General features: G+C 33.5%; 1 protein-coding gene, 2 non-coding genes and 1 pseudogene across 4 annotated transcripts; 2 read left to right on the top strand and 2 right to left on the bottom strand.

The window, feature by feature from the left end:
* Positions 1–4,373: 4,373 nt before the first annotated feature.
* On the bottom strand, positions 4,374–4,447 carry TRNAV-AAC (transfer RNA valine (anticodon AAC)). The gene has a single exon. It is a non-coding gene; the product is annotated as a tRNA-Val (tRNA).
* A 9,246-nt stretch (positions 4,448–13,693) lies between these two features.
* On the top strand, positions 13,694–15,481 carry LOC107626500 (zinc finger protein JACKDAW). Its single transcript, XM_021116777.2, has one exon. The coding sequence runs from the start codon at positions 13,824–13,826 to the stop codon at positions 15,252–15,254; it is 1,431 nt and encodes a 476-aa protein (XP_020972436.2). The 5' UTR covers positions 13,694–13,823; the 3' UTR covers positions 15,255–15,481.
* A 2,343-nt stretch (positions 15,482–17,824) lies between these two features.
* Positions 17,825–17,897, top strand: TRNAA-AGC (transfer RNA alanine (anticodon AGC)). The gene has a single exon. It is a non-coding gene; the product is annotated as a tRNA-Ala (tRNA).
* Positions 17,898–18,211: 314 nt separating this feature from the next.
* On the bottom strand, positions 18,212–19,760 carry LOC107628090 (pentatricopeptide repeat-containing protein PPR5 homolog, chloroplastic-like; annotated as a pseudogene). The gene is made up of 2 exons (XR_015905051.1): positions 19,423–19,760; positions 18,212–19,348 (listed from the first exon to the last, which is right to left on the bottom strand). The product of XR_015905051.1 is annotated as a pentatricopeptide repeat-containing protein PPR5 homolog, chloroplastic-like (transcript).
* Positions 19,761–21,399: the final 1,639 nt, after the last annotated feature.

The following is a 21,399-nucleotide window of genomic DNA, read 5'->3' as shown; positions in this document are numbered from 1 at the left end:
CAAAACAAGCATAAATTAAAGAGGAGTGGTAGGGTTAGCAAGTTTTGTGATTTATAATAATTAATTAATTATTATTAATATTTTTAATGGTATAAAATTATATTTATTGATATAAAATTACTTATTTTAATTATTTTTGCTGATTAAATGCGTGCCAAATTTTAATAAAATGCTATCTTTTCTTAGACTTTTTCTAAATTAAATAGCACACTTTTTCTCTTTAAATTTAAAATATAGTAGTTCATAATTATATAGTAGTTCATATTTAAATATAGTAGTACGTTATTGAGGGGATAATGCTAAAAAAAAGGTACAGGTTAGCTTGTATTCGAAATTATTGAATTTGAGATGATTTGGAAATTAATCATCATAATTGAAATACATTTTAATATATTTTTTCTTCCTCAATAAAAATGGTTTTTATTCTTTGAATAACTTAAAGAATAATTAAATTATTTGTTTTCTTTTAAATAAGTAAGCTTTCTTATTCTTAGTTAGAATAGACAGAGATGTACGCTTATCTAAACTTATAAGCATATAAATCTCAGATTTAATTAAGTATATTGATTTGGCTCTATTAATTTTATTTTTCAAAATTTGTTAAATCTTAAACTATAAGAATAATTTAAAAAGGCATTCTATTAATTAGACCTTCACCAAACAATCTAAGGTAATCACTTCTTTGATATATATGAAAATATTATTCTTACACCAAATAATATTCTTGAGTTTTTGGAGAATTATTATTAAAAAAATACTAACATTAAAATAGTATTTATTATAAAGAATAAAAATAAACATCTGAAACATATCGTATTAAAATTGAGGTGAGAGATATCTCATATTTATAAACTTTTCAATAATTTTATCATAAATAGATGTCAAACTTATAATATATATATATATATATATATATATAGAGGTTAATTTTTTTATGTACATAAATTATCTTTGGAATAATACTTATACGTGTGTTGGGAGGGGAGAATATATAATAGAGGAATACTAGGGCCAGCAACTTTTATGATTTATAGCTATCAAATAGTCATTTATAATAATTTTAATAGTGTGAGATTGGTGTGAGAATTCATCAAATGGCTCACTTTTCTTTGCCAGTTACATACTGGCCAGAATTTGAAAAAGTTGCTGGCCCTAGACTTTTCTTATATAATATATAACCAATGAATGAAATACATATTAAAATATAAATTTTATATTAAAAATATATGAAACAAACAACACATATAAATTAAATAATAAATATACAGAATAATTCACCAATAAACTAAAGAGTAAAGACGTTAGGAAACTACTCTAACCTCTCAAATTGGACAACCATTGCATGTCGCCATTTCTCGTTATTATTATTTATGGTATCTCTTAATCTGACAAATTAAAAATTAATCTATTTTTGATTTGAATTTTATTTATGAATTTATTGTTGACTAATAGATTATTGTATGCAAAAGACAAAATTTGAATTGTTAACATCACTTATTTAAGTGGACTAATGAGTTAATCATTAGACTAATCTAGGTTTATTATTATTATTATTATTATTAGTGGTGCTAACTATATTCCACATAAACTACACTTACCAGGTACGATACCAACCGCAAGAAGCATAAGGTTGTGGTTAATAATCTAGATAATAAGAGGAAGATCAGGGACCAATTACACATCTGTGCAGAGTTTGTGGCCAATGTGAGACCATCTTTCATTTTTAAGACCCAAAAAAATAGTTAGTGATAATCTTGAAGTTGGCATTATCTTATGGTGCTAGAAACTTTTCAAAAAGTTACTCTAAGTGTTTGTTTGCCCGAAAAACTTGAAAAAGAAAGAAAGTGCTATCTTGCTTATTAAATGTTTGAAAATAATTGATACCGCAATAATGATGAGCTTTAGCTCTCTTCTTCGCGTCATAATACAATTTAAGATTTAATTTCTTAAAGCGTCACAGCCTCGAATCTTAACAACCATTTTATCCAAGTTCTAAAACATATACATACGTCAAAGGGCTTTTTTATATAAATAAATAATAAAAATACATTATTTATCAAAATACGCACCGACAAAAATTATTCCAAAAATACGCAGGACCAGCTCAGGATAGACGACCGCGAAATGAAGATTCACTTCAAATCGTGTTTGGCAACCACGAAATGTTTCTGACACCTGCAGCAATCATATCATGCTCGGGGTCCACGAAATGGGGGCACTTAGTTCCCGGTGCATGCGAAATAGCCATAGCAAAGGGAGCATCCACGAAATGAACCCAAGTCAGTGGTACCGCACGCGAGATGATTCGCCAACGAAGTTGGATGTTGGTTATGCCTATATAAATAATGGTGCACCGTTTACCAAAGGAATCATATCTCCATTCTCTTCTCTAAAATTTCTCTCAATGTCATTACCTTCTTTCTCTCTAAAATTTTTGGAGTTGTTGATAAATTTTTTTTCTTGTAATGGCTTCGAAAAATATATATGTGATTGTATACTCAGGCAAATCACACTATTAAACCAGCGTAGAAAAATTATATGATTCAATCAAAGCCAAAAACGTAATATGGATCAACCAAAAATGTGTTTTTATGTAATTCAAATCAAACTAATTTGAATTACAAATTAAAAAGTAATTTGAAGTTGATCAATTCAAAATGTACAGCCAAAATTCGTACGTAATTCGAACCTAATCTGATTTGAATTATGCATACAGGTTGACTCAAGATAATTCGAATTACACTAAAAAAAATTTAAAATTTGTATTAGTTTGTAATTTAAAATTTAAATATATATAATTTAAATTAATAATTTATAAAATTGTATGTATTCGTATTATTGTATTCATATGATTAATTATATTTATTATATTTTTTAAAAAAAATATCGGTTGTTTATTTAAAATAATACTGTTATTTTTTTCTAAATCGAATAAATATAGTCAATCATATGAGCACAATAATACGAATATATACAATTTTATAAATCATTAATTTAAATTGTTTCTATTTAAATTTAAATTACAAACTAATACAAATTTTATAATTTAAAAATTTAATTATTTAAATAAAATTAAATTGATTAAAAATAAAAATATACTAATACAATTCAAATCGTATTAAAACGTAAACAAGTTTGTTGAGTCTATAAATAAACTTTACGTAAATAAATAAGGTCAGTCAATGTGATAGGTAAATTTTGTGTAAACTTTATGAAAACACAATAAAAAAATTAAATCCTAAAAAATAACAATTTTTTTAAATTAAAATTTTTTATATTTTATAATAGAAATAAAAAATCTGATTAACATTGAGCTAGTCCAATATATTAGATAATTTTATTTGTTTAGTGTAATTTGAATTGCATCCCTTATAATTCGAATTAGTGTAATTCGAATTACCCTGGATCAACCTGCATGCATAATTCGAATCAAGTAGGTTCAAATTACGTACAAATTTTAACTGCATATTTTGAATTGATCAACTTCGAATTACTGTTAATTTGTAATTCGAATTAGTTTGATTTGAATTACTTAAAAATACGTTTCTAGTTGATCCATGTTATATTTTTAACTTTGGTTGAATCATTTAATTTTTTTCTCCAGTCTAATTTAATAATGTGATTTGCTCTGTATACTGGGTTCTCTTCCAACGTTAGCCCCATCCCTACTCATGTTAGGTTTTTTTTTCTTCAAAGAGAACAACACAGATCAACTTACACAAATTTCCTTTGTCACCAACTCGCTGGCGCTACCTCTGATGTTGCCCAACTCGTTGGCGCCAGGGTTGGATTGGGCATTTCGTGCATGCCAGGAGCAAAATGGGGGAACTGCACGCATTCTAAAGATGTTAGCTCCATTTCGTAGCCGTTGGACACGATTTGAAGTGAATCTCCATTTCGCCATCGCCCACCCTGAATTGGTCCTGCGTATTTTTGGAATAATTTCCGTCCATGCGTATTTTGGTAAATAATATATTTTTATTATTTATTTATATAAAAAAGCCTACGTCAAAGTCTCAACTAATGATTCAATATATAATTCGATGCATCTTAATTTAGTAATAAGATTGTCACGGACTCATCAATGATGATAGCCTTTCAAAAGAACATTACTCAATTAAATTGAGTATGTTGTTAACCAAATATGGAATTGCTTTACGAAATTCAATTAATCCTTGATCCTTGACTGTCACATTTGGATTTCCTAATGGATCGTAGCATTATATTTTGTCATTAGTGCTTGCTTTCATGTATCATGAATTTGGTCATGTATGTTGAATTATAACAAAATATAGGAGTAATATGTTTTTAATTAAGGATACGAGAAGAAATAGAAGTAGAAACAAATGTAAAAGTGAAATTATACACTAAAATGGCGTCGCCCGGACTCGAACCGGAGACCTTCAGTGTGTTAGACTGACGTGATAACCAACTACACCACGACACCAGATGTCTAAAGCAGCCAGATCTTTTTTTCTAATTCTTGTAAAGTTCTGTTTTTTCCTTCTTGTTTTTGGGTCATGGTCTCTTGCATAATTAAAAAATGATATGGAACATTCAAATAGTGGCAATAAGAATGGGTCCAATTAGGTACCAATTTTCTTTTTCCAATTTGTTAATAGTGTCATCCGTGCAATCTAGGAATAAAAAAAACAAATGCAAGGGTGATTGTAGCCCAAGTCCAATCGATGGTGAGTTTAATTTGTTTATGGATATTGTCCAAATAATAATGATGTTCAATTCACTGCTAGAGCAGAATTATACATGTGCAAATTATTTACAAACATTTACTCATTTACATACGTGTATGTTCAACTAAACTGCTATTGTGTTATTTATTTACTAAGGTGTTAACTGTATAGGCTTTTGCTAACATACATGCATGATTCTCATCAATATTATGAACTTGGCTAGCAGGGGCAATTAATCGATCCACAGACTCACAAATACAATGCACTACTCTCTTCTGATCTGTATGTTCATATATATGTAGTCGGTCTAGCTAGACATTACGCAACATTAATATATAAATCACTATAAAAGTTTGAAATGAATGGAAATATATCCTTTCAATGTCATATACTTTGTTTGTTCTAGTTATTGCTTGCTTGTCACCTTCTTAAAAGATGGGAATAGGGGAAGAATGTTTAGAGATGCTTGTATTTGGTAGTATTATTGGTATGATGTGATACCAATACCATGGTCCTCTTGCACAAAAATCCACGAAAAGGGAACATGCGTAGATGCAATCTAAAGAGACATAATAAGACCAACTTGATTCTGTTATTTGGTTTCTTCTCCTTGGAATTAATCAAACTCATAATCAATTTTCTTTATCCCCCTCGTTGCATGGGACAGCTGCTTTGATATCTACTGTGCGTTACAACTACACATGCCTCTCTCTATATTTCAATTTTTCAATGAGTGAAACCATCAATCCATGCATCAATTGAAAATTTGAAGCTAGCCCCACCTCCTCTCACAGTCTTACATATCTTTTTATTAATGTTCATATCTATAAAGTCAAGTGTCATAGAATGAGATCTTGAATTTATGGGAAAAAGAAGAAAAAGACTCTGCAAACTGTTGTTATAGTTTTTCGTGTGTGTATCTATGTGTTATTGTTTAATGGGAATTAAAAGAACATTCAATTCAATTCAAATGCGGCCTTTAATTTCCTTAAATTAATTATTTGAGACGAGACACGAAATTTTTCTCTGGTATATATACGATGAATGGATATTTTTTAATAATAATGAATGCTCACTATAGGCCAGGTTTAAAATAGTACTAGCTTAGTAATACTTATTACTATCTATATGTATATGTATGAGCACCAAATGCCTAAGCTACTTGATTATATCACACAATTATACCTGTTTGTTGTTGTGTAGAAGCATACCATTGAATGACTTGGAATATTGAAAATGAAGTCCTTTCATGTGCGTGTATATGGACCAAGCCAATAAGTACACGTTCGTTTAAATGTGCTTAATAATTGCGCGTTGTTGATATAATTAGTGTATAGTTGGAGTCAAATATTTGATTCTTATTAGTTTTAATTTCTAGCTAGTTTTTATGTGAATGAATTGATGCAGTATTACTTATATATTAATTAAATTGTTTTTAATTAAAGGCTACTATATGTTACTCATCAATATAATCGGTTTCGCATAATATAAAAATGATTGGTGATCTAAAAGGAGATCTAGATGCAAAAAGCATCAAATGAAACTATACGCACGTGGCTGTGGATGTGGCATGAATGCATATCATCATATCCTTCTTTTGTTCAAGTGACTTGAGATAGGTAAAAAAATAAAAAATAATAAAAAAACAGAAAAGATGTGTATATTAAATTATAATTTAAATGACATAATTTTTCTTCTTCATTTAGAGATTTTAAATTTAAATTTCACTCTTAACTTTAAAAAATAAAAAATAAAGCAATAACTAACACACATAATAATGAGACAAATTAGGAGTGCCCAGTGGCAGTGGGTCCATGACCGCCCACACAACGCAAACTGAGGATTGAGGAATGTATGTGTGTGTGGTTTTTCATTTGGAAGAGTATAGGTAAACAATAAAAATATTAAATAATATAAATAATAGATATGTCGGATGTTTATTTTATCAGTGTACGAATGATTATTTTAATATTAAAATTTAGAGGATTTAATTGAAAGTATAGTATGTTTTTATTTGATTGGTGGTTGTTCATATTGTTCAATAAAGTCATTGTCCCCTAACATTTCCCTTTTCATTTTTATATTTTTATTTTTGGGTGAGGGAGACTACATACATTGATGTAGCAGGTACAAACTCCTTTTAGTTTGTTCTTCTGTTCTTGCTGATATATCTCTATCAATTTAGACATCCAAGCAGCACAATCTTCTTATCAAATTCGCCCGATCCAATCATCAAATTTGTCTACACCTATTTGTTTATTCCATCCTATAAGTAAACTAAGCCTAGTATTTCTTCTTTTACAAGATGCATAGTATGATCTAACTCAAATGTAATTATTTGATCACAATTTTATATATGGGAAACGAAATTGATTCAACGGAAAGCTATACTGCATCAAATGAAACAATAAATTCGTTTATTAATATATCTCTCTCAAGATTCGTAGGGGTTTCTGATAATATATATATATATATATTTGCAAAGGGAACAGGTGTGACCGTGTGAGGACAGTAACTCAATGGGGATGGGGTCGGTTGCTGAAGATTCTGCATAATACAGTAGAGTTCTATATATGTTTGGTTCTGGAATAAATGTCGAATAATTAAACTCTTAAATTTCAGAATGCACGAGATCATGTATTTGTGTTTGTTTGGAGATTTACCCAGTTTCGCCCCCCTAGAAATTTGGAGCTGAATCATGAAGCTTTATAATAATAAAAATAATAATAATTAATAAACTTTGTGTGTTGCAGCGCTTAGTACGTAATCCAAGTTCCAAGTTATTGTTATTATTATTATTTGAATATACAGATAGTAAGATTTGATTTTCTTGGACTGTTACTAGCTCCATTACCATGGTTCCGCATTTTGTGCTACACTGCATACATCATAAATATATACACTAATACACACACAAAATTTGAGTAATAGTCTTTGAGATATGCTAGCTATAGTTAAAAAAAAAAAAAAACTAGAAATAATAGATCGATCGGGTTTGTATTAATAATCTAATAATGGAGGCATACACATGCTGAGGAATAGATATATTAAGAATGCTTTCCCTCTTAATTCATGTAGTATTCTACCACATAATCAGCAAATATTTTGGCCAAAACACAATCCATAGACCATAGGGTCTTTCAAATTAAAGCACTAAAAACGCGTATTGCGATAATGGAAACGTTGTAGTATTTTTGGAAGTGATAATCCAGCAGAGCTATGTATAGATGTTAATAATTAAATTAAAATTTGCAAGGCAAGACTAATTAAGCTTAAATTGAAGGAAATTAATTGTTAACTATAAATAATAATAATAATGCATGGCACTTAATTCGATCTCAATAGACTTGCGGGGACGACGGGGAATCCATGGCATGGATGGATGCAATAAGGTGTGTCCGTTTCTCGTTGGACTTAAACTACTTTAACATCAAATTCAATTACAATTTCTTCTAATTGGTTTGTGAAAACAGTAACCCATTATTAAAAAAATCATTATACTCCTTTGTCGTTACATGCATGTTTATTATTTTAAATTAGTGTAACATTATTATTGTTTAACTGTACTGTGCCTACACCCAAAGACATATGCTAATTAGAAAATGCATGGAGTTTTGAATGTGTGTCTACTGATGAGTAGTGAGCTGATGAAGAATGATCATTGGATACCAAAATAATGAGGATGTGGAAATAAAACATATGATATAGATCGATTGGAATGGGAGGCTCTACAATCCAGATGCATCAAGCCAAAAGCAGTTGAGTTGTCTCATACTTTTATAACATAACACATTGTGTTCTCCTCCAATTATTATGAATTTAATTATTATATATCCCCATTGTTCCAATAATCAATAATCTTGCAATGTATAAGATGTAACTCCCCCGGGCCCTACTCATGCAGTTCCTGATTATTGTCAAATAGCTTGGTCCCACACACCTGCTGTAGTGGTTTATCATCTAATCATACTCTATATATATTAATTTTAGTTTCAAAATTTAAGTGGTTTAATAAGCACTAATATATATTATTCCATCAAATTAATAAATAATACAATACTCCAGTTTCAATAACAACTTAAAGGACACTTGCAAATTTTTTTCCCCTAGCATTCCCCGTTTAAATTTATAGCATATATATACTTTATTATCTAGAATAAGCTAACCTTGGTTAACCAATTAATTATATTCTATATCCAATTCCAGTAGCTTGTCAAGGTCCCAAAAGTTGATGATGCAATCTTAATTACTTTGAAAATTTTTTACCAATTTGTGATTGAGTTAAAATTGCACTTGTCAAAGTCTTTTTCTACTGATAACAAACTGAGTAAATTGAGTATATATAGAGCGAGCTACTAGTCCATGGACCATAGCTTTAAATATATTTTGTAGCACGATAAAAGTTTGGTAAGAACAACAATCATATCATAATTGACAGCTTCATCAAATGTGAACATGTATATATATATATGTACAGTGGCAGTGCTAGCTAGCTGTATCTCTTTCTAAACCATTGATTAGATTAAATGGGGCCAGACTAATTACGTATGTAGATATCATATATATGGTCTCAAAAAATTAGCTGATGAGCTATATATAGATAACATAAATATTCTTCTTCAAGTTTATATGAATGTGAATTCTTCAAAAAGGGGTATGAACAACGTAGAATGGTCCTTGTGTTAGTTGGTTATTTAAAAATATTAGGCTTATGCTTGTTAGGACGGTAAATAAAGTCAACTAATCTATATTAGTTGTGCATATGGACCAAGTGGAATAAGAAGGATCCGATTGGAGATGAATGAGAAAATTTAAGGTGCTTTGAGATACAATGGTGCCGCCTATGGAATATATAGTATATGTATGAATCCTCACTCATATTAATTATTGACCTTAATGGAAATGGAAATAGGCTTAGTTGAGATGGGAATGAAAAAGGTCAATGTTGTTGTGATGATGCCAAATTTCGATCACACATACATGAGACACGCAGGCAGTGCAGTATATATAGGGTTGTTGGTGATAGACACCGAAAAAGTTATGCCGAGGAATCGGAATATACAAAAAATTTCAAAGCTATATATGTAAACCTTAGTCACGTGACTGGAACTGGGCAGAGAACTAGCTGATGCTATTATTGTTCAGCTACAACTAAAATAGACAATGCGTTGATCTATAGATTTCACTACAAAATGATTCCATTACCCAGAGAATTTTAATGCATAATAATAATCATTTGGTATAAACTATAATTAAAGTATATATATATATATTTTTGGTTGCCCACGATATCTCTCAACCCAATAGACTAATCCGTCGCGGATCGGAGCTCCATTTAAGGGTCTGTCGCTGGCCAATAGGTTGCTGCATGCACAATGCGAGATTCGTACCCCGACACTTGCTTAAGCGGACGAGTGAGCTGACCACTCGACCAACCCAAGTTGGTTTAATTAAAGTATATATATATAGTATAGTTGAAGCTGGATTGGATCAATTAATAATTCTAGCTAGCGAGCCCAACAAATTAAAAGAAACAATAATTAAATGGATAAATTATTATATATTGGTCTTGGACTGCAGGATTGGTGATGATATCGTCATATGGTTATATATCTCATCATCAATAATGGAAGGGAGTGGACACTGCTACTGTGTGTGTGAGGTAAAATGTCTTCGTCACTCAAGCAATCCTCAGATCAGATCTATCCTTAAGTAAGTGGTTAGTTGGAAATATTCCTTTTTACAATAATTTATACATTATTCTTATTAGACACTTACTCAAATAAAAATGTTAAAACTATTTTTTATGAAAATCTTTATATTAAAAATATGCTTTGTTTATTTAGTTACATTTAAAAAAAATAATACTTTCATAACATATATTAAAATTATTATTCACAAGCAAATTAAAATGATGGATTGTTACTAAAATTAAAAAAAGAAAAAGAAAAGGAAAGGGGTAATAAATTATGTGCATACATATATCACAATCATCACAAGTAGCAGAGTTAAGACAGTGCTGTGCTACAAAGTAGGAGGGGCATCCCAGCAGCAAGCTTAGGCTTTATGGAAGCTAATAAGTAACGTCTTCATCGTCGTGACCAAACAATATATCATTCAATACATACCATCATATATATTCTCAGACATGCACGTTTCCTTGCAAACCTAACGTAAATTGTATGCGTGTACATCTACCTACATATCAACAAATTAGTGTCTTGTTACGTTCTACTTCTTTACTTGTTATATCTGTGTTCTTAATGACATATACTTCTTTTATATTTATAACCTTAGATTCTCTTTCTCTTTTGTTAGCTGCACTTGCACTTCTGTACCTGAAGATGCTAGCAAACTAACTGTACTATACTACAAGTTAAAAATATCAATTCCGCTACGTTACCAACAGCATTTCTACTAATTTTTGTCAACTTTTATTTATAATTATGTTTAATAGAAGTGTCTTTATAAATATGTCTAATAAAAATATCTTTTTTATAATTGTGTCTAATAAAAATATTTTTATAGATATATTTCTTGAATGTATTTTTTCATACATGTATTTAAAATATAATAATTTATTATTATTAGCAGATAATATATCAGTAACCTATACTTTTCTTAAAAACATATATTGTTAACTAAAAAAAATGACTTTTCAACACATATATGACTCACCATAATAACTTAACTTGTCATAAAATGATTACATTATTTTTGTCATTTTTCAATATTTTTAATTTTTTATAATAGACTTCTTGACTTTAATTTAAATGAAAATGTCAAGATATACATACATATTAGTTCTTAATTTGAGTCGTGTTAGCATTAGACTTATGACTTATGAGAGTGCAGCTAGAACATGGATGGGAATAGCATTAGCAGTTCATTGGACGGTGCCTGATGAAAGGTGTCCCCACACTAATATTTTTGTGGGGTCCCCTACTCTCTCTCAGTCTTCTCTCTCTCACACACACACTGACAGGGGTATCACGGACGGTCCTATCACCTTACTTGCTTTGGGAAACGAGAACCCCTCCCTACACACCCTCATTATTATATTATATCTACAAATAAACATCAATTATTTCACTAATACTATACACCTACGAAAAAGGTTTTCAAATACACATATACATTATGTTACAAACCTACCTATTTGCTAGGGATGGCAAAATTTCCCGAGACGCGGGAATCCCTGCGGGGACTGCCCCGAATGGGGATTCAATTGTGGGGAATTTTTTCTGTGGGAATGGGGATGGGGGATAAAATTTTCCCGAAGCAGGTGCGGGGACCCGAGCAGGGATCCCCGCTCCGTCCCCGCTATTCCCCGAAATTTATGAATTCCTTTAATTATCCTTAATAGTTTATTTCTTATATATGTTTTTTAGTCATTTCTCACACACACATATATAGAGAAACCCAAAAATCCTAATCTTTATTTGCATAGCCCTTTTTCAATTCAGAGATCCCTAAGGTTGTTCATACTCCATCCAACCTCTCTGCAGCTACCCCGTCGTCACCCTTCTCATCGCATCGTCACACTTTACCGTGCCATCACCCTTACCGCGTCGTAATTTCTATTTGTGGCGTTCCTTTTCGTAACTCTGCCGTCGTGTCCATTCTCCTCTCTGTTGCCGCATCTCCCACCTCGTTCACTGCTTTATCCTTTGGCTCGTCGTTGCGTCCCCCCATTGTGTTATTTTGAAAGAAGTCACCATCGTGTATAAAATCTTGCAGTTTTTGTATAAGATAGATACTTGCAGCTCTATTCATATGGAAATTAATAATTAGTTAGAACTATTATGTAGATAGGGAATGGGGTCCCCGCGGGGAATGTGGCCCCATAGGAATGGGGATGGGGAGCAATATTCCCCCACGACGGAGAATGGGGCAGGGATGGAGAACAAATTTGAGGGCGGGGATGGGAGCAGGGAGGCATCCCCCGCCCCCGCCCTGGCCCTGCCCCATTGACATCCCTACTATTTGCTACACTATCATACAACACAAATAGAGATATGGCCTAGGTATACCTTAATATTTGAAATGGATAACAGCATAACACGTACAATTATAACATAAAAAATCTGAGTAGATTTAATCTCAAAAAATCCAAATAAACTAAGATTTTTATATTTAATTTTACAGATACAGAAATGATTGAAAGAAGGACGGTAGTATACGTGAAACGTTTACTATCCTATATATACAAGAAAAATTTTCCGTTACAAAGACGAGAGAAATAAAGTTGCATTGAGTCTGATATATCTCTGACCCTGGATCGTCATCTGAGGGTGCCTCTCTCTTTCTCTGTTGACTGATTTAATCTAATCTCTAAGCTAGCATGACAATAAGAAAGGTAGTGTTGGTCGACGTAATTATGGCTTAATGATTCCAGAGGGCAGAGCTGATAAAGTGTGAAATAAAAGGCAAGAGACTTTTTCTTGCGAAGGAGCACAGCAACAATATTTTGAACCTTGATTTCCTACATACACAACACAAGGAGTCAAACACACATCTACCAGCTAGTCTACTAGTATGATTCAGCTCTCGAGATATTCATCCGCAGCAACATCATTTTAATTTATTCACCTTTAAGAAAAGGTTTAGTACTTTAAAAGCCTTTTATTAATATTATAAGCAAGCAATTGGGGTTTGAGGTCTCAACAAAAGATATATACATATATAGAGTATACAACAATTCCCCAACATATTCAATATTATTATTCATTATTGTTTAGTAGGCGAAAAGGCAGCCTCTCTCAAGTCTCAAACACAAAGACACATTAATTGTATGTGTGTGTGTGAGAGAGAGAGAAATACCATACTATAGCTAGTTTTATACTCGACTTCATTTCTTTATGTGCCTTGTTTGTTGTTTGACACCTTAATTATTTAAATAATTATTTATATACACATAGACATAGACATACATGAGAAAGTATGAATTGCGAGTACAGGGGGTGGGCCAGCAAGATATATGGGTGTCAGCGTCTTTGAGGATATATAGCAGTGATGAGAAAGAGAGAAGCATCCAAAATTAAAATCGAGAGAAAGAGGCAGTGAGTAATAGCAAGCATATATATACATATATCTGTGTTCACTTATTAGGTTCCGATCCCTGAAGCTGAAATGATGAACCCTAACCCTAATAATAAAGGGAGTGAAGAAGGAGGAGTAATCCAGAAGAAAAAGAGAAATCATCCAGGAACACCAGACCCGGAAGCGGAGGTAATAGCGCTGTCGCCCAAGACGCTGATGGCCACAAACAGGTTCATATGCGAGATATGCAACAAAGGGTTCCAGAGGGACCAGAACCTTCAGCTGCACAGGAGGGGACACAACCTGCCATGGAAGCTGAGGCAGAGGTCCAACAAGGAGCCCGTGAGGAAGAAGGTGTACATCTGCCCGGAGAAGAGCTGCGTCCACCACGACGCCTCCAGGGCCCTGGGTGACCTCACCGGCATCAAGAAGCACTTCAGCAGGAAGCACGGCGAGAAGAAGTGGAAGTGCCACAAGTGCTCCAAGAAGTACGCCGTCCAATCCGATTGGAAGGCACACAGCAAGACCTGCGGCACTCGCGAGTACAAATGTGATTGCGGCACCCTCTTCTCCAGGAAGGATAGCTTCATCACCCACAGAGCTTTCTGCGATGCTTTGGCTCTCGAGACCTCCTCCCTTCTCCTTCCCCCCTCCACCACAAATCTAAATTTCCACACCCAACAACCACCTCCTCCTCCTCCTCCTCCTCACAATCGTGCTTTCTCTCATGCCCTCATTCCTACTCCTCTTCATTTCAATCACTCACCTAACTTATCCCTATGGCTCAACCATCATCAACAACACGGCACTTCCTCTCATGATAATAATAATAATAATAATAATAATAGTAATCTTGTCGGACTCTATCATCACAATGCGTCTTCTTCCTTGGCTTTACCTGACATTGTGCAAATGAATAACTTCATCCACAATAGTAATAGTGCAAACCACCTTTCACTCTCTTCATCGTCACTACCTGCTATTGGAAAAAGACCAGAAATAGGAGCTTCATCATCATCAGATAACTTGGCTTCTATTTATACTTCTGACGGTCAAAGCACCACCACCGATAACAATAACAAGCAATTATCTCCCATGTCAGCAACCGCACTTCTTCAGAAAGCAGCTCAGATGGGTTCCACAAGATCAACCACCAGTCCTTCCATTTTCAGTGCTACTTTTGGGGTAATGACCTCCTCATCATCTAATAATTCAAACCATGCTCATGCTGGGGATTTTGCTTCAACTAGTAGCTTCAGCTCATTCACGCATTCTTCCAACACTTATGATCAGCTAGTTATGCAAAGTGCAGCACAAAATAGTACCACTGATCCTGCGGGGAACTTGAAGCTCCCTCATCATGGCGGTTCAAACTCAGCGTCCATGGAACATAACTTGACGAGAGATTTTCTCGGGGTCAGCGGTGCTGGTGAAGGACCCGCTGGCCTTCATCAGTTCCTACCACAAGAGCTTGCAAAGTTTGCTTCTTCCATGGGGCTCACCCAATTCACTACCAATTAGTGAATTGTTTTTTATTTTGCGGCAACTATCATCAATTTCATGTTATATCATGGTTAGAAATGTTTCTTCTGATCTTCAACATGTAGAATATGTGGACATAAGAGTAAGGTGAATATAAGTATTATACAAAGTTTTAGTCCTACAGTTCTATATCTTTATTTTAAAATGGTTACCAAGTAGGACTTACGAGCTTTGTAACATTTTCTCTACTAGTTTATTTATATATAGAGAAACCACTCTCATGTCTATATTTTGTTAATGTTCAAATAGCAAAGCCATGATAACTTACATATCTTCCTTTTGGAGTAGAATTATTTAGAAATTGAGCTGAGGTTCATGAAGCATAATATAATGATGGGTAGGAAGAGAAGACCAAATATAGACTCCTCACAGTGTAACCTATTAATTGTAGTAGGGAGTAGCCGAGTAGGGACCACTACTATATGCATGTCTCTCTAACGAGATGACTAAATTAAAGGGAATAGGGAACACCCCTCAAATCATGCATATATATATATATATATATATATATATATATATATATATATATATATATATATGGGGAATGCTAGGGGGACAATGATTTTATTGAACAATATGAACAACCACCAATCAAATCAAAACACACTACACCTCTAATTTAACTCTCTAAATTTTAATATTAAAATAACCATCCGTACACTAGTAAAATGAACATCCGATATATCTATTGTTTATATTGTTTAATATTTTCATTGTTTACCTATACTTTTCCTATATATATATATATATATATATATATATATATTTTATTTTTTTTTCCAAATTCTTGTTTTATCTTCTGTCTTTAACCTTGTTGGGAGAAGTAGTGGAGGGAAACAATAATTTTTTTTAAAATGAAAGAAATTGATTTTATAAGCACAATGAGATACTATATTATTCTATTTCTAGTTAATTTTTATGTGAAACGCCAAAAACACATGTTACGTAGTACTACATACTATTCTCGTGTTGACCGTCAAAATTCAAATCCTTTTCCACTGGCATGGCGGGGTTAATCGGAAAAAAGAAGAAAAGAAATAGTATATTATTACAGTACGTAGCTGGTTGAAACCTTATCACAATCTGATTCCTTTGGATATGTCTTGCCAACTTTTCTGTTAATAATTCAGTGGTGTTTTCAGGTGATGTGGTCTTTTCATCACCAATTCTGGTAGATGAAAAATTATTCCACCATACGACAAATTATAGATATACAAATTTTTTAGATATTCCCCGAGTAAAGTACTTTAGTATATAGATCACCTTTGTCCTATTTCACAAGCAGCAGGTTAAGGGTATTGTAAAAAGTATTATTTTTTTTCTTTTTTTTTTCATCCATTAATTATTCTTAAAAACATATATACTTGTTCAAAATTTTTAAACTTAACAAGTATTAGAATATATATATATATACATACAAGTATTATAAAAGTTGATAAATATTAAGATTTAGAAACTTGGTGAATGTATACTTATTGTTTTTGTGTGATAAGTCAGACTTGAGGTATAACTCGTCCTATTCAGGAACTGAGCTTGCTTTCGCTTGAGACGGAGAAAGTTGGCGATGACACCTGCAAAGGCATTCTCACGTTCAAATTAGTAAGAGAAGAAGATAAATATAATGTTATTTAGAGTAAGTAGCGTACCTTTTATAGAGTTTGGTATTTATAGAATGTTATCTTTTTAGAGAGGTTGAAGTATTTATCTATTTTTCGGCATCTTAGTTTATTTTTGAGCAGATTATTATCAACAAGATTTTCTCTAACTGAAGATAAATCAAATTTATTATTGTGTTTGAATTTCAATTTATAGACATAATTAGACTGAATTATAACTAGCAGATCACTTATTATTATGCATTTAAATTAAGCATTATTTGTGGTAGATAGGAAGTGAAGAAAGACACAGCAGAGTATGTACTTGTTAAGTTACTAGCTTGGGAGAATCTACAATGTAGGTGCCAGACTGGCTTTTAAATGGTACATACACCCTGATTCTTTCGTAACGATGGCAAGGCCAAGGACACGATTGAAACAGTGAAAGTAATCCTTTAATTTGATTTTGATTTGTCAAGTGTCATCAACTACACCATGCTAGTAGTAGTTGTAGCTAATAATAAGCTAACTGAAAATCATATTTTAATTATTCCTAGTATAATTACCACTAGACCTTGTTAGTTGAAAATCAAGGTCAGCTGAATTCGTGGTCAAAGCGATTGAATTTGACGCTACTGCTTCTTTGCTTTGACAGTTCGTGGTTACTATCGTCTAATGCTTGTAGCTCTCTGCATACACAGTAACTATAAAGTGTGTCTCTGAGTCTTTCCAATTTAGATTGAATAGTCCCGAAAACGATGCAAATACCAGTAAATCATTACTGATTGATGTTATGCATCTCTATCTACACTAGACACTGACCACCATAACTACTAGCTGTTTAGATTATCATAACCAAATAATAAGAAATAAAAATCTTCTATTTTTGTAATAATAATAATAAAGTTTGAACAGGAGAATACTAAATCAAAACTCGATAAATTAAACAAGCATGGGGATGTAGCTCAGATGGTAGAGCGCTCGCTTAGCATGCGAGAGGTACGGGGATCGATACCCCGCATCTCCATTTTTATTTTCATCTTTTCTATACTGATGATGCGACTCGTTCATGTTGAGTCAAAAACAAAATTCATACAATCAACTTGAAAGTGCATAAACAATATTAGTTCAAGATTGTTATTAACATTATATATATTCTCAACAAATTGTCTTTATCGATTAGTTGATTTATTAATTTTTCATTTTTGAGCAGAATGTTACAAGTCAGACTTGTATGTTTCAAATGCAATTATCATTATTCTTGTATTGTCAATAATATCATTAATCGAAATTTCATTTTTTAAGTCATTGATTTACTTATTGCTCTCCAGCACCAATCACTTTGCCAAATTTACTATACTAAATCCAAATGAAGAAAACAAGAAAAAAAAAAAAGACAAAGAATAGAGTAGTAACTATTTACAAAACAGAAGTATAAACAAAGAATAACAATTTCACTAAACCAAAACTTAAACATTTAACTAGTGATGATGGCAAAGTCACATAACATACCATATAACCTTAGCTGAAATTCTTGATGTGAATTACCAACTACGTGTTTAACTGAGGTTCTGCGAAATCTTGGGAGCTATTTGAATGAGTTACAGCAGTAATAACAGATTTTGACTTGTCTCGTGAAGATCCCAAAGCATTTAGGAAGAACTTTTTGTTAGAGATAATACCATCTCTATCCATATGCCTTAGCAATTTATCCACAAGCTCCTTCAAGTTGGCTTTAGTGTAAACCCTAAGAAGCTTATATGTTGAAGCATCAGGAAATACTTGAAAAGTAATTGCCCTCTCCAACAGAGAATCTGCTTCCAATGGTAAACCATTTATGCGGTAAACATCAAGCATAACACTTAGGGTTGATGCTTTTATTTGAGACTTTGACTCAATTAGCCCTTCAAATAAATCTCTAGCTTTGGAAATGCAATCACAGTTCCATACATGTAGATGAGACTTTCGTAAGTGATAAAGCTTGGTTTATAACCCATGTCCGTCATTTTTCTGAAAACATTTTCTGCTTTCTCCTTCAATCGTGCCTTGCCATAGTTCAGAATCATGGAATTAAACGTAGGCAGTGTTGGTTTCTCCTTGGACCTCAACAAACTCTTGAATACTTGTTCCATCTTATCGAATTTCTGCTTCTTCCCGTATGACTATGCATCGATGAGCAAGTACTGATTCCATTTCGCGGATCATTCCATTCTTTCGAAAAGCATCCATGACACCATTAAACGTGTAGATGCCAGGAGAAATGATACTCTCATCAAGATCCCCGAACAAAGAATTCACCTGATCCGCGATAAGAGCATTATACACACAAGTATCAGGGCGACACCTGGAATTACGCATCTCCAAGAAAAGCCACATAGCCATCCTGGTTTGGCCTTTCTTTCCCATAACTGATATGAGCTTCGAGTAAACCTCATTATCATCAATATACCACCGTTATTTCTGCATCCACCTGAAAACCTGAATCCCAAATTGAGTACTTAAGCATTCAAGAAACCAAACAACAACATTGTAAAAGGGAAAGAGAGAGTGACCTCAATGCATTGTAGCCAGCTATCTTGTTTACCGAACTCTTCGAAGAACAGGAAGCAATGCTCGGTTCTGAGGTGTTTGACGTGCTTGTTCAGTGTCTTGAGGGGAGGCTCTTTATTCCCGGTCAGTAAACGAACCAGCTCTCGTCTCTCTTCCGATTGGTCCGTGTTATTCTCTCTTCCGGGCCGCATAAGATTCGAATGGATGGTATAGTCAAATTTGGATAGTTTGTAGTTGTACTGTATTTGGCAAATGAAGAAGAAAGAGTAGACATGGGATGGGAGCAAAGTGGAGTTGCAAAGACTCGCAGAGAGGTTCTTTCTGGGCTTTGCTTATGAACATGAGTAGTCATAAAGCATTTATCACCAGCCTATGTTTGACGGTCTTGGGTAAGTCTTGCGTTCATTAACCAGTGAAATTATCCACTTGTTGAAGGACTACCTATGATACAATCTGCTGGAAATTAATCATATTTCATAGAGAAATTAATAGATACATGTAACGTATGTGTATAACTGTATATAGTATGGAAAAGTGACATAGATTGAACTTAGAGAGTTAAACATCCTGCCCAATTAAATAAAGCACACTACAATCAATAGCATAAATAACAGAGAGAGAGATGAATGAGCGCATCAGTGCAGAGCAGCAGTAGTACATGTATCTTTCTCCATATTGCAAATCTTTCAAAACAACGTGGAAACAACGAATCAAGCATTGCCAAAACGAGAAAATGTGAATTCAATCTTGACACTCCAAATGAACGATTGAATCTGAACATTAATAACTAATAAGCATTTAACTGAAATAAGCATTTTGCGGTTAATCTTGAAACAAAAAACACAACAAAATGAAGTCAATTAAAAAAAAAAAAAGAAACACGAAGTTGAACGTGTATTTCATAGATTCATGATGATGAACAGAAACTGAGGCTGCAAGCAATGGACCAATTATCTAATTCTAATCAATAATAAGTAATTACATCAAGTTAAGCAAATTATCTAAGCTCAGTATAATAAGTTTATAGAATAAAAACTGAAAAAAAAAAGAAACTCAACTCAGTGAAGAGTGAAGTCAGTGAGCTCACCCACACTGCAGAAGCAGAAGCAAGAAGACGGTGACGGAGGAACGAGGAGGAATCATGAGCAGAGGAAGAAGACGCATGGAGGAAGTAGAGGCAAACTAAGACAAGCGGTGCGGGGACGAGGCATAGGAGCCAACGGTGACGGCAAGCAGGCGAGAGAGAGAGAGAGAGAGAGCTTCGAAGAGGAGCAAAGCAGAGATTGCAGAGGAGGCAGAGACAGGCGAGGCACGGCGGAGCCAAGCGGCCGGGACCACAGAGACGGAGGAGGCAGACGCGACTACGCGAGCCGTGGCGCGGGGAAGAGGCAGTTAATCCGGCGGGAGAGTGGCGAACGATGACCTCCGTGGTTGGGTGGCGTGGTGAGCGTGCAGTGAGTGAGTGGCTGAGCTAAGGAGAAAGACAGTTGAGAAGTTGAGGTTGGGGTTGGGGCTTAGTCACCAGAGGAGACAGTTCATAGCCCATACTTTGACCAAAACAATGCAAAATTATTTTTCTTATATTTTTAAAAGAACGTAAATAAAAAAAGATCTTTTCTTCACTCTTCTCCCCAAAGCAAATCCAAACTTATGTATAGTGTTTGTTGTTTTTCAGGCAAATAACGGGAATTTCAATTCCTAATGAACAAGATCGTTGGGTCAGGGTGCCACAGCAACAAAAGCTTCTCTTAGGTCTCCAAATTAACCTTCCCATTCATATTACTCATCAGGTAACTCCATGGGAACTCGAAATTGACGAGCTTATAGTTCCCCTTCGACATTCACACAAAAATCTGGATGAGACCTTGCTAGCTACCAGCCTCAAGGAGAAGCGTTTTATGCATCCTTTCAGAGACATTCACCCTTTAGAGCATTAGCATCTTTCTTGCAACCCAATAAGGTCACAATTCACAAGTCAC

This window comes from Arachis ipaensis, chromosome B2 (assembly GCF_059453495.1).
Source record: "Arachis ipaensis isolate K30076 ecotype BB chromosome B2, ASM5945349v1, whole genome shotgun sequence".
NCBI lineage: Eukaryota > Viridiplantae > Streptophyta > Magnoliopsida > Fabales > Fabaceae > Arachis > Arachis ipaensis.
The sequence above is the reverse complement of the archived record's forward strand: the minus strand, read 5'-3'. Positions and strand labels throughout refer to the sequence as shown.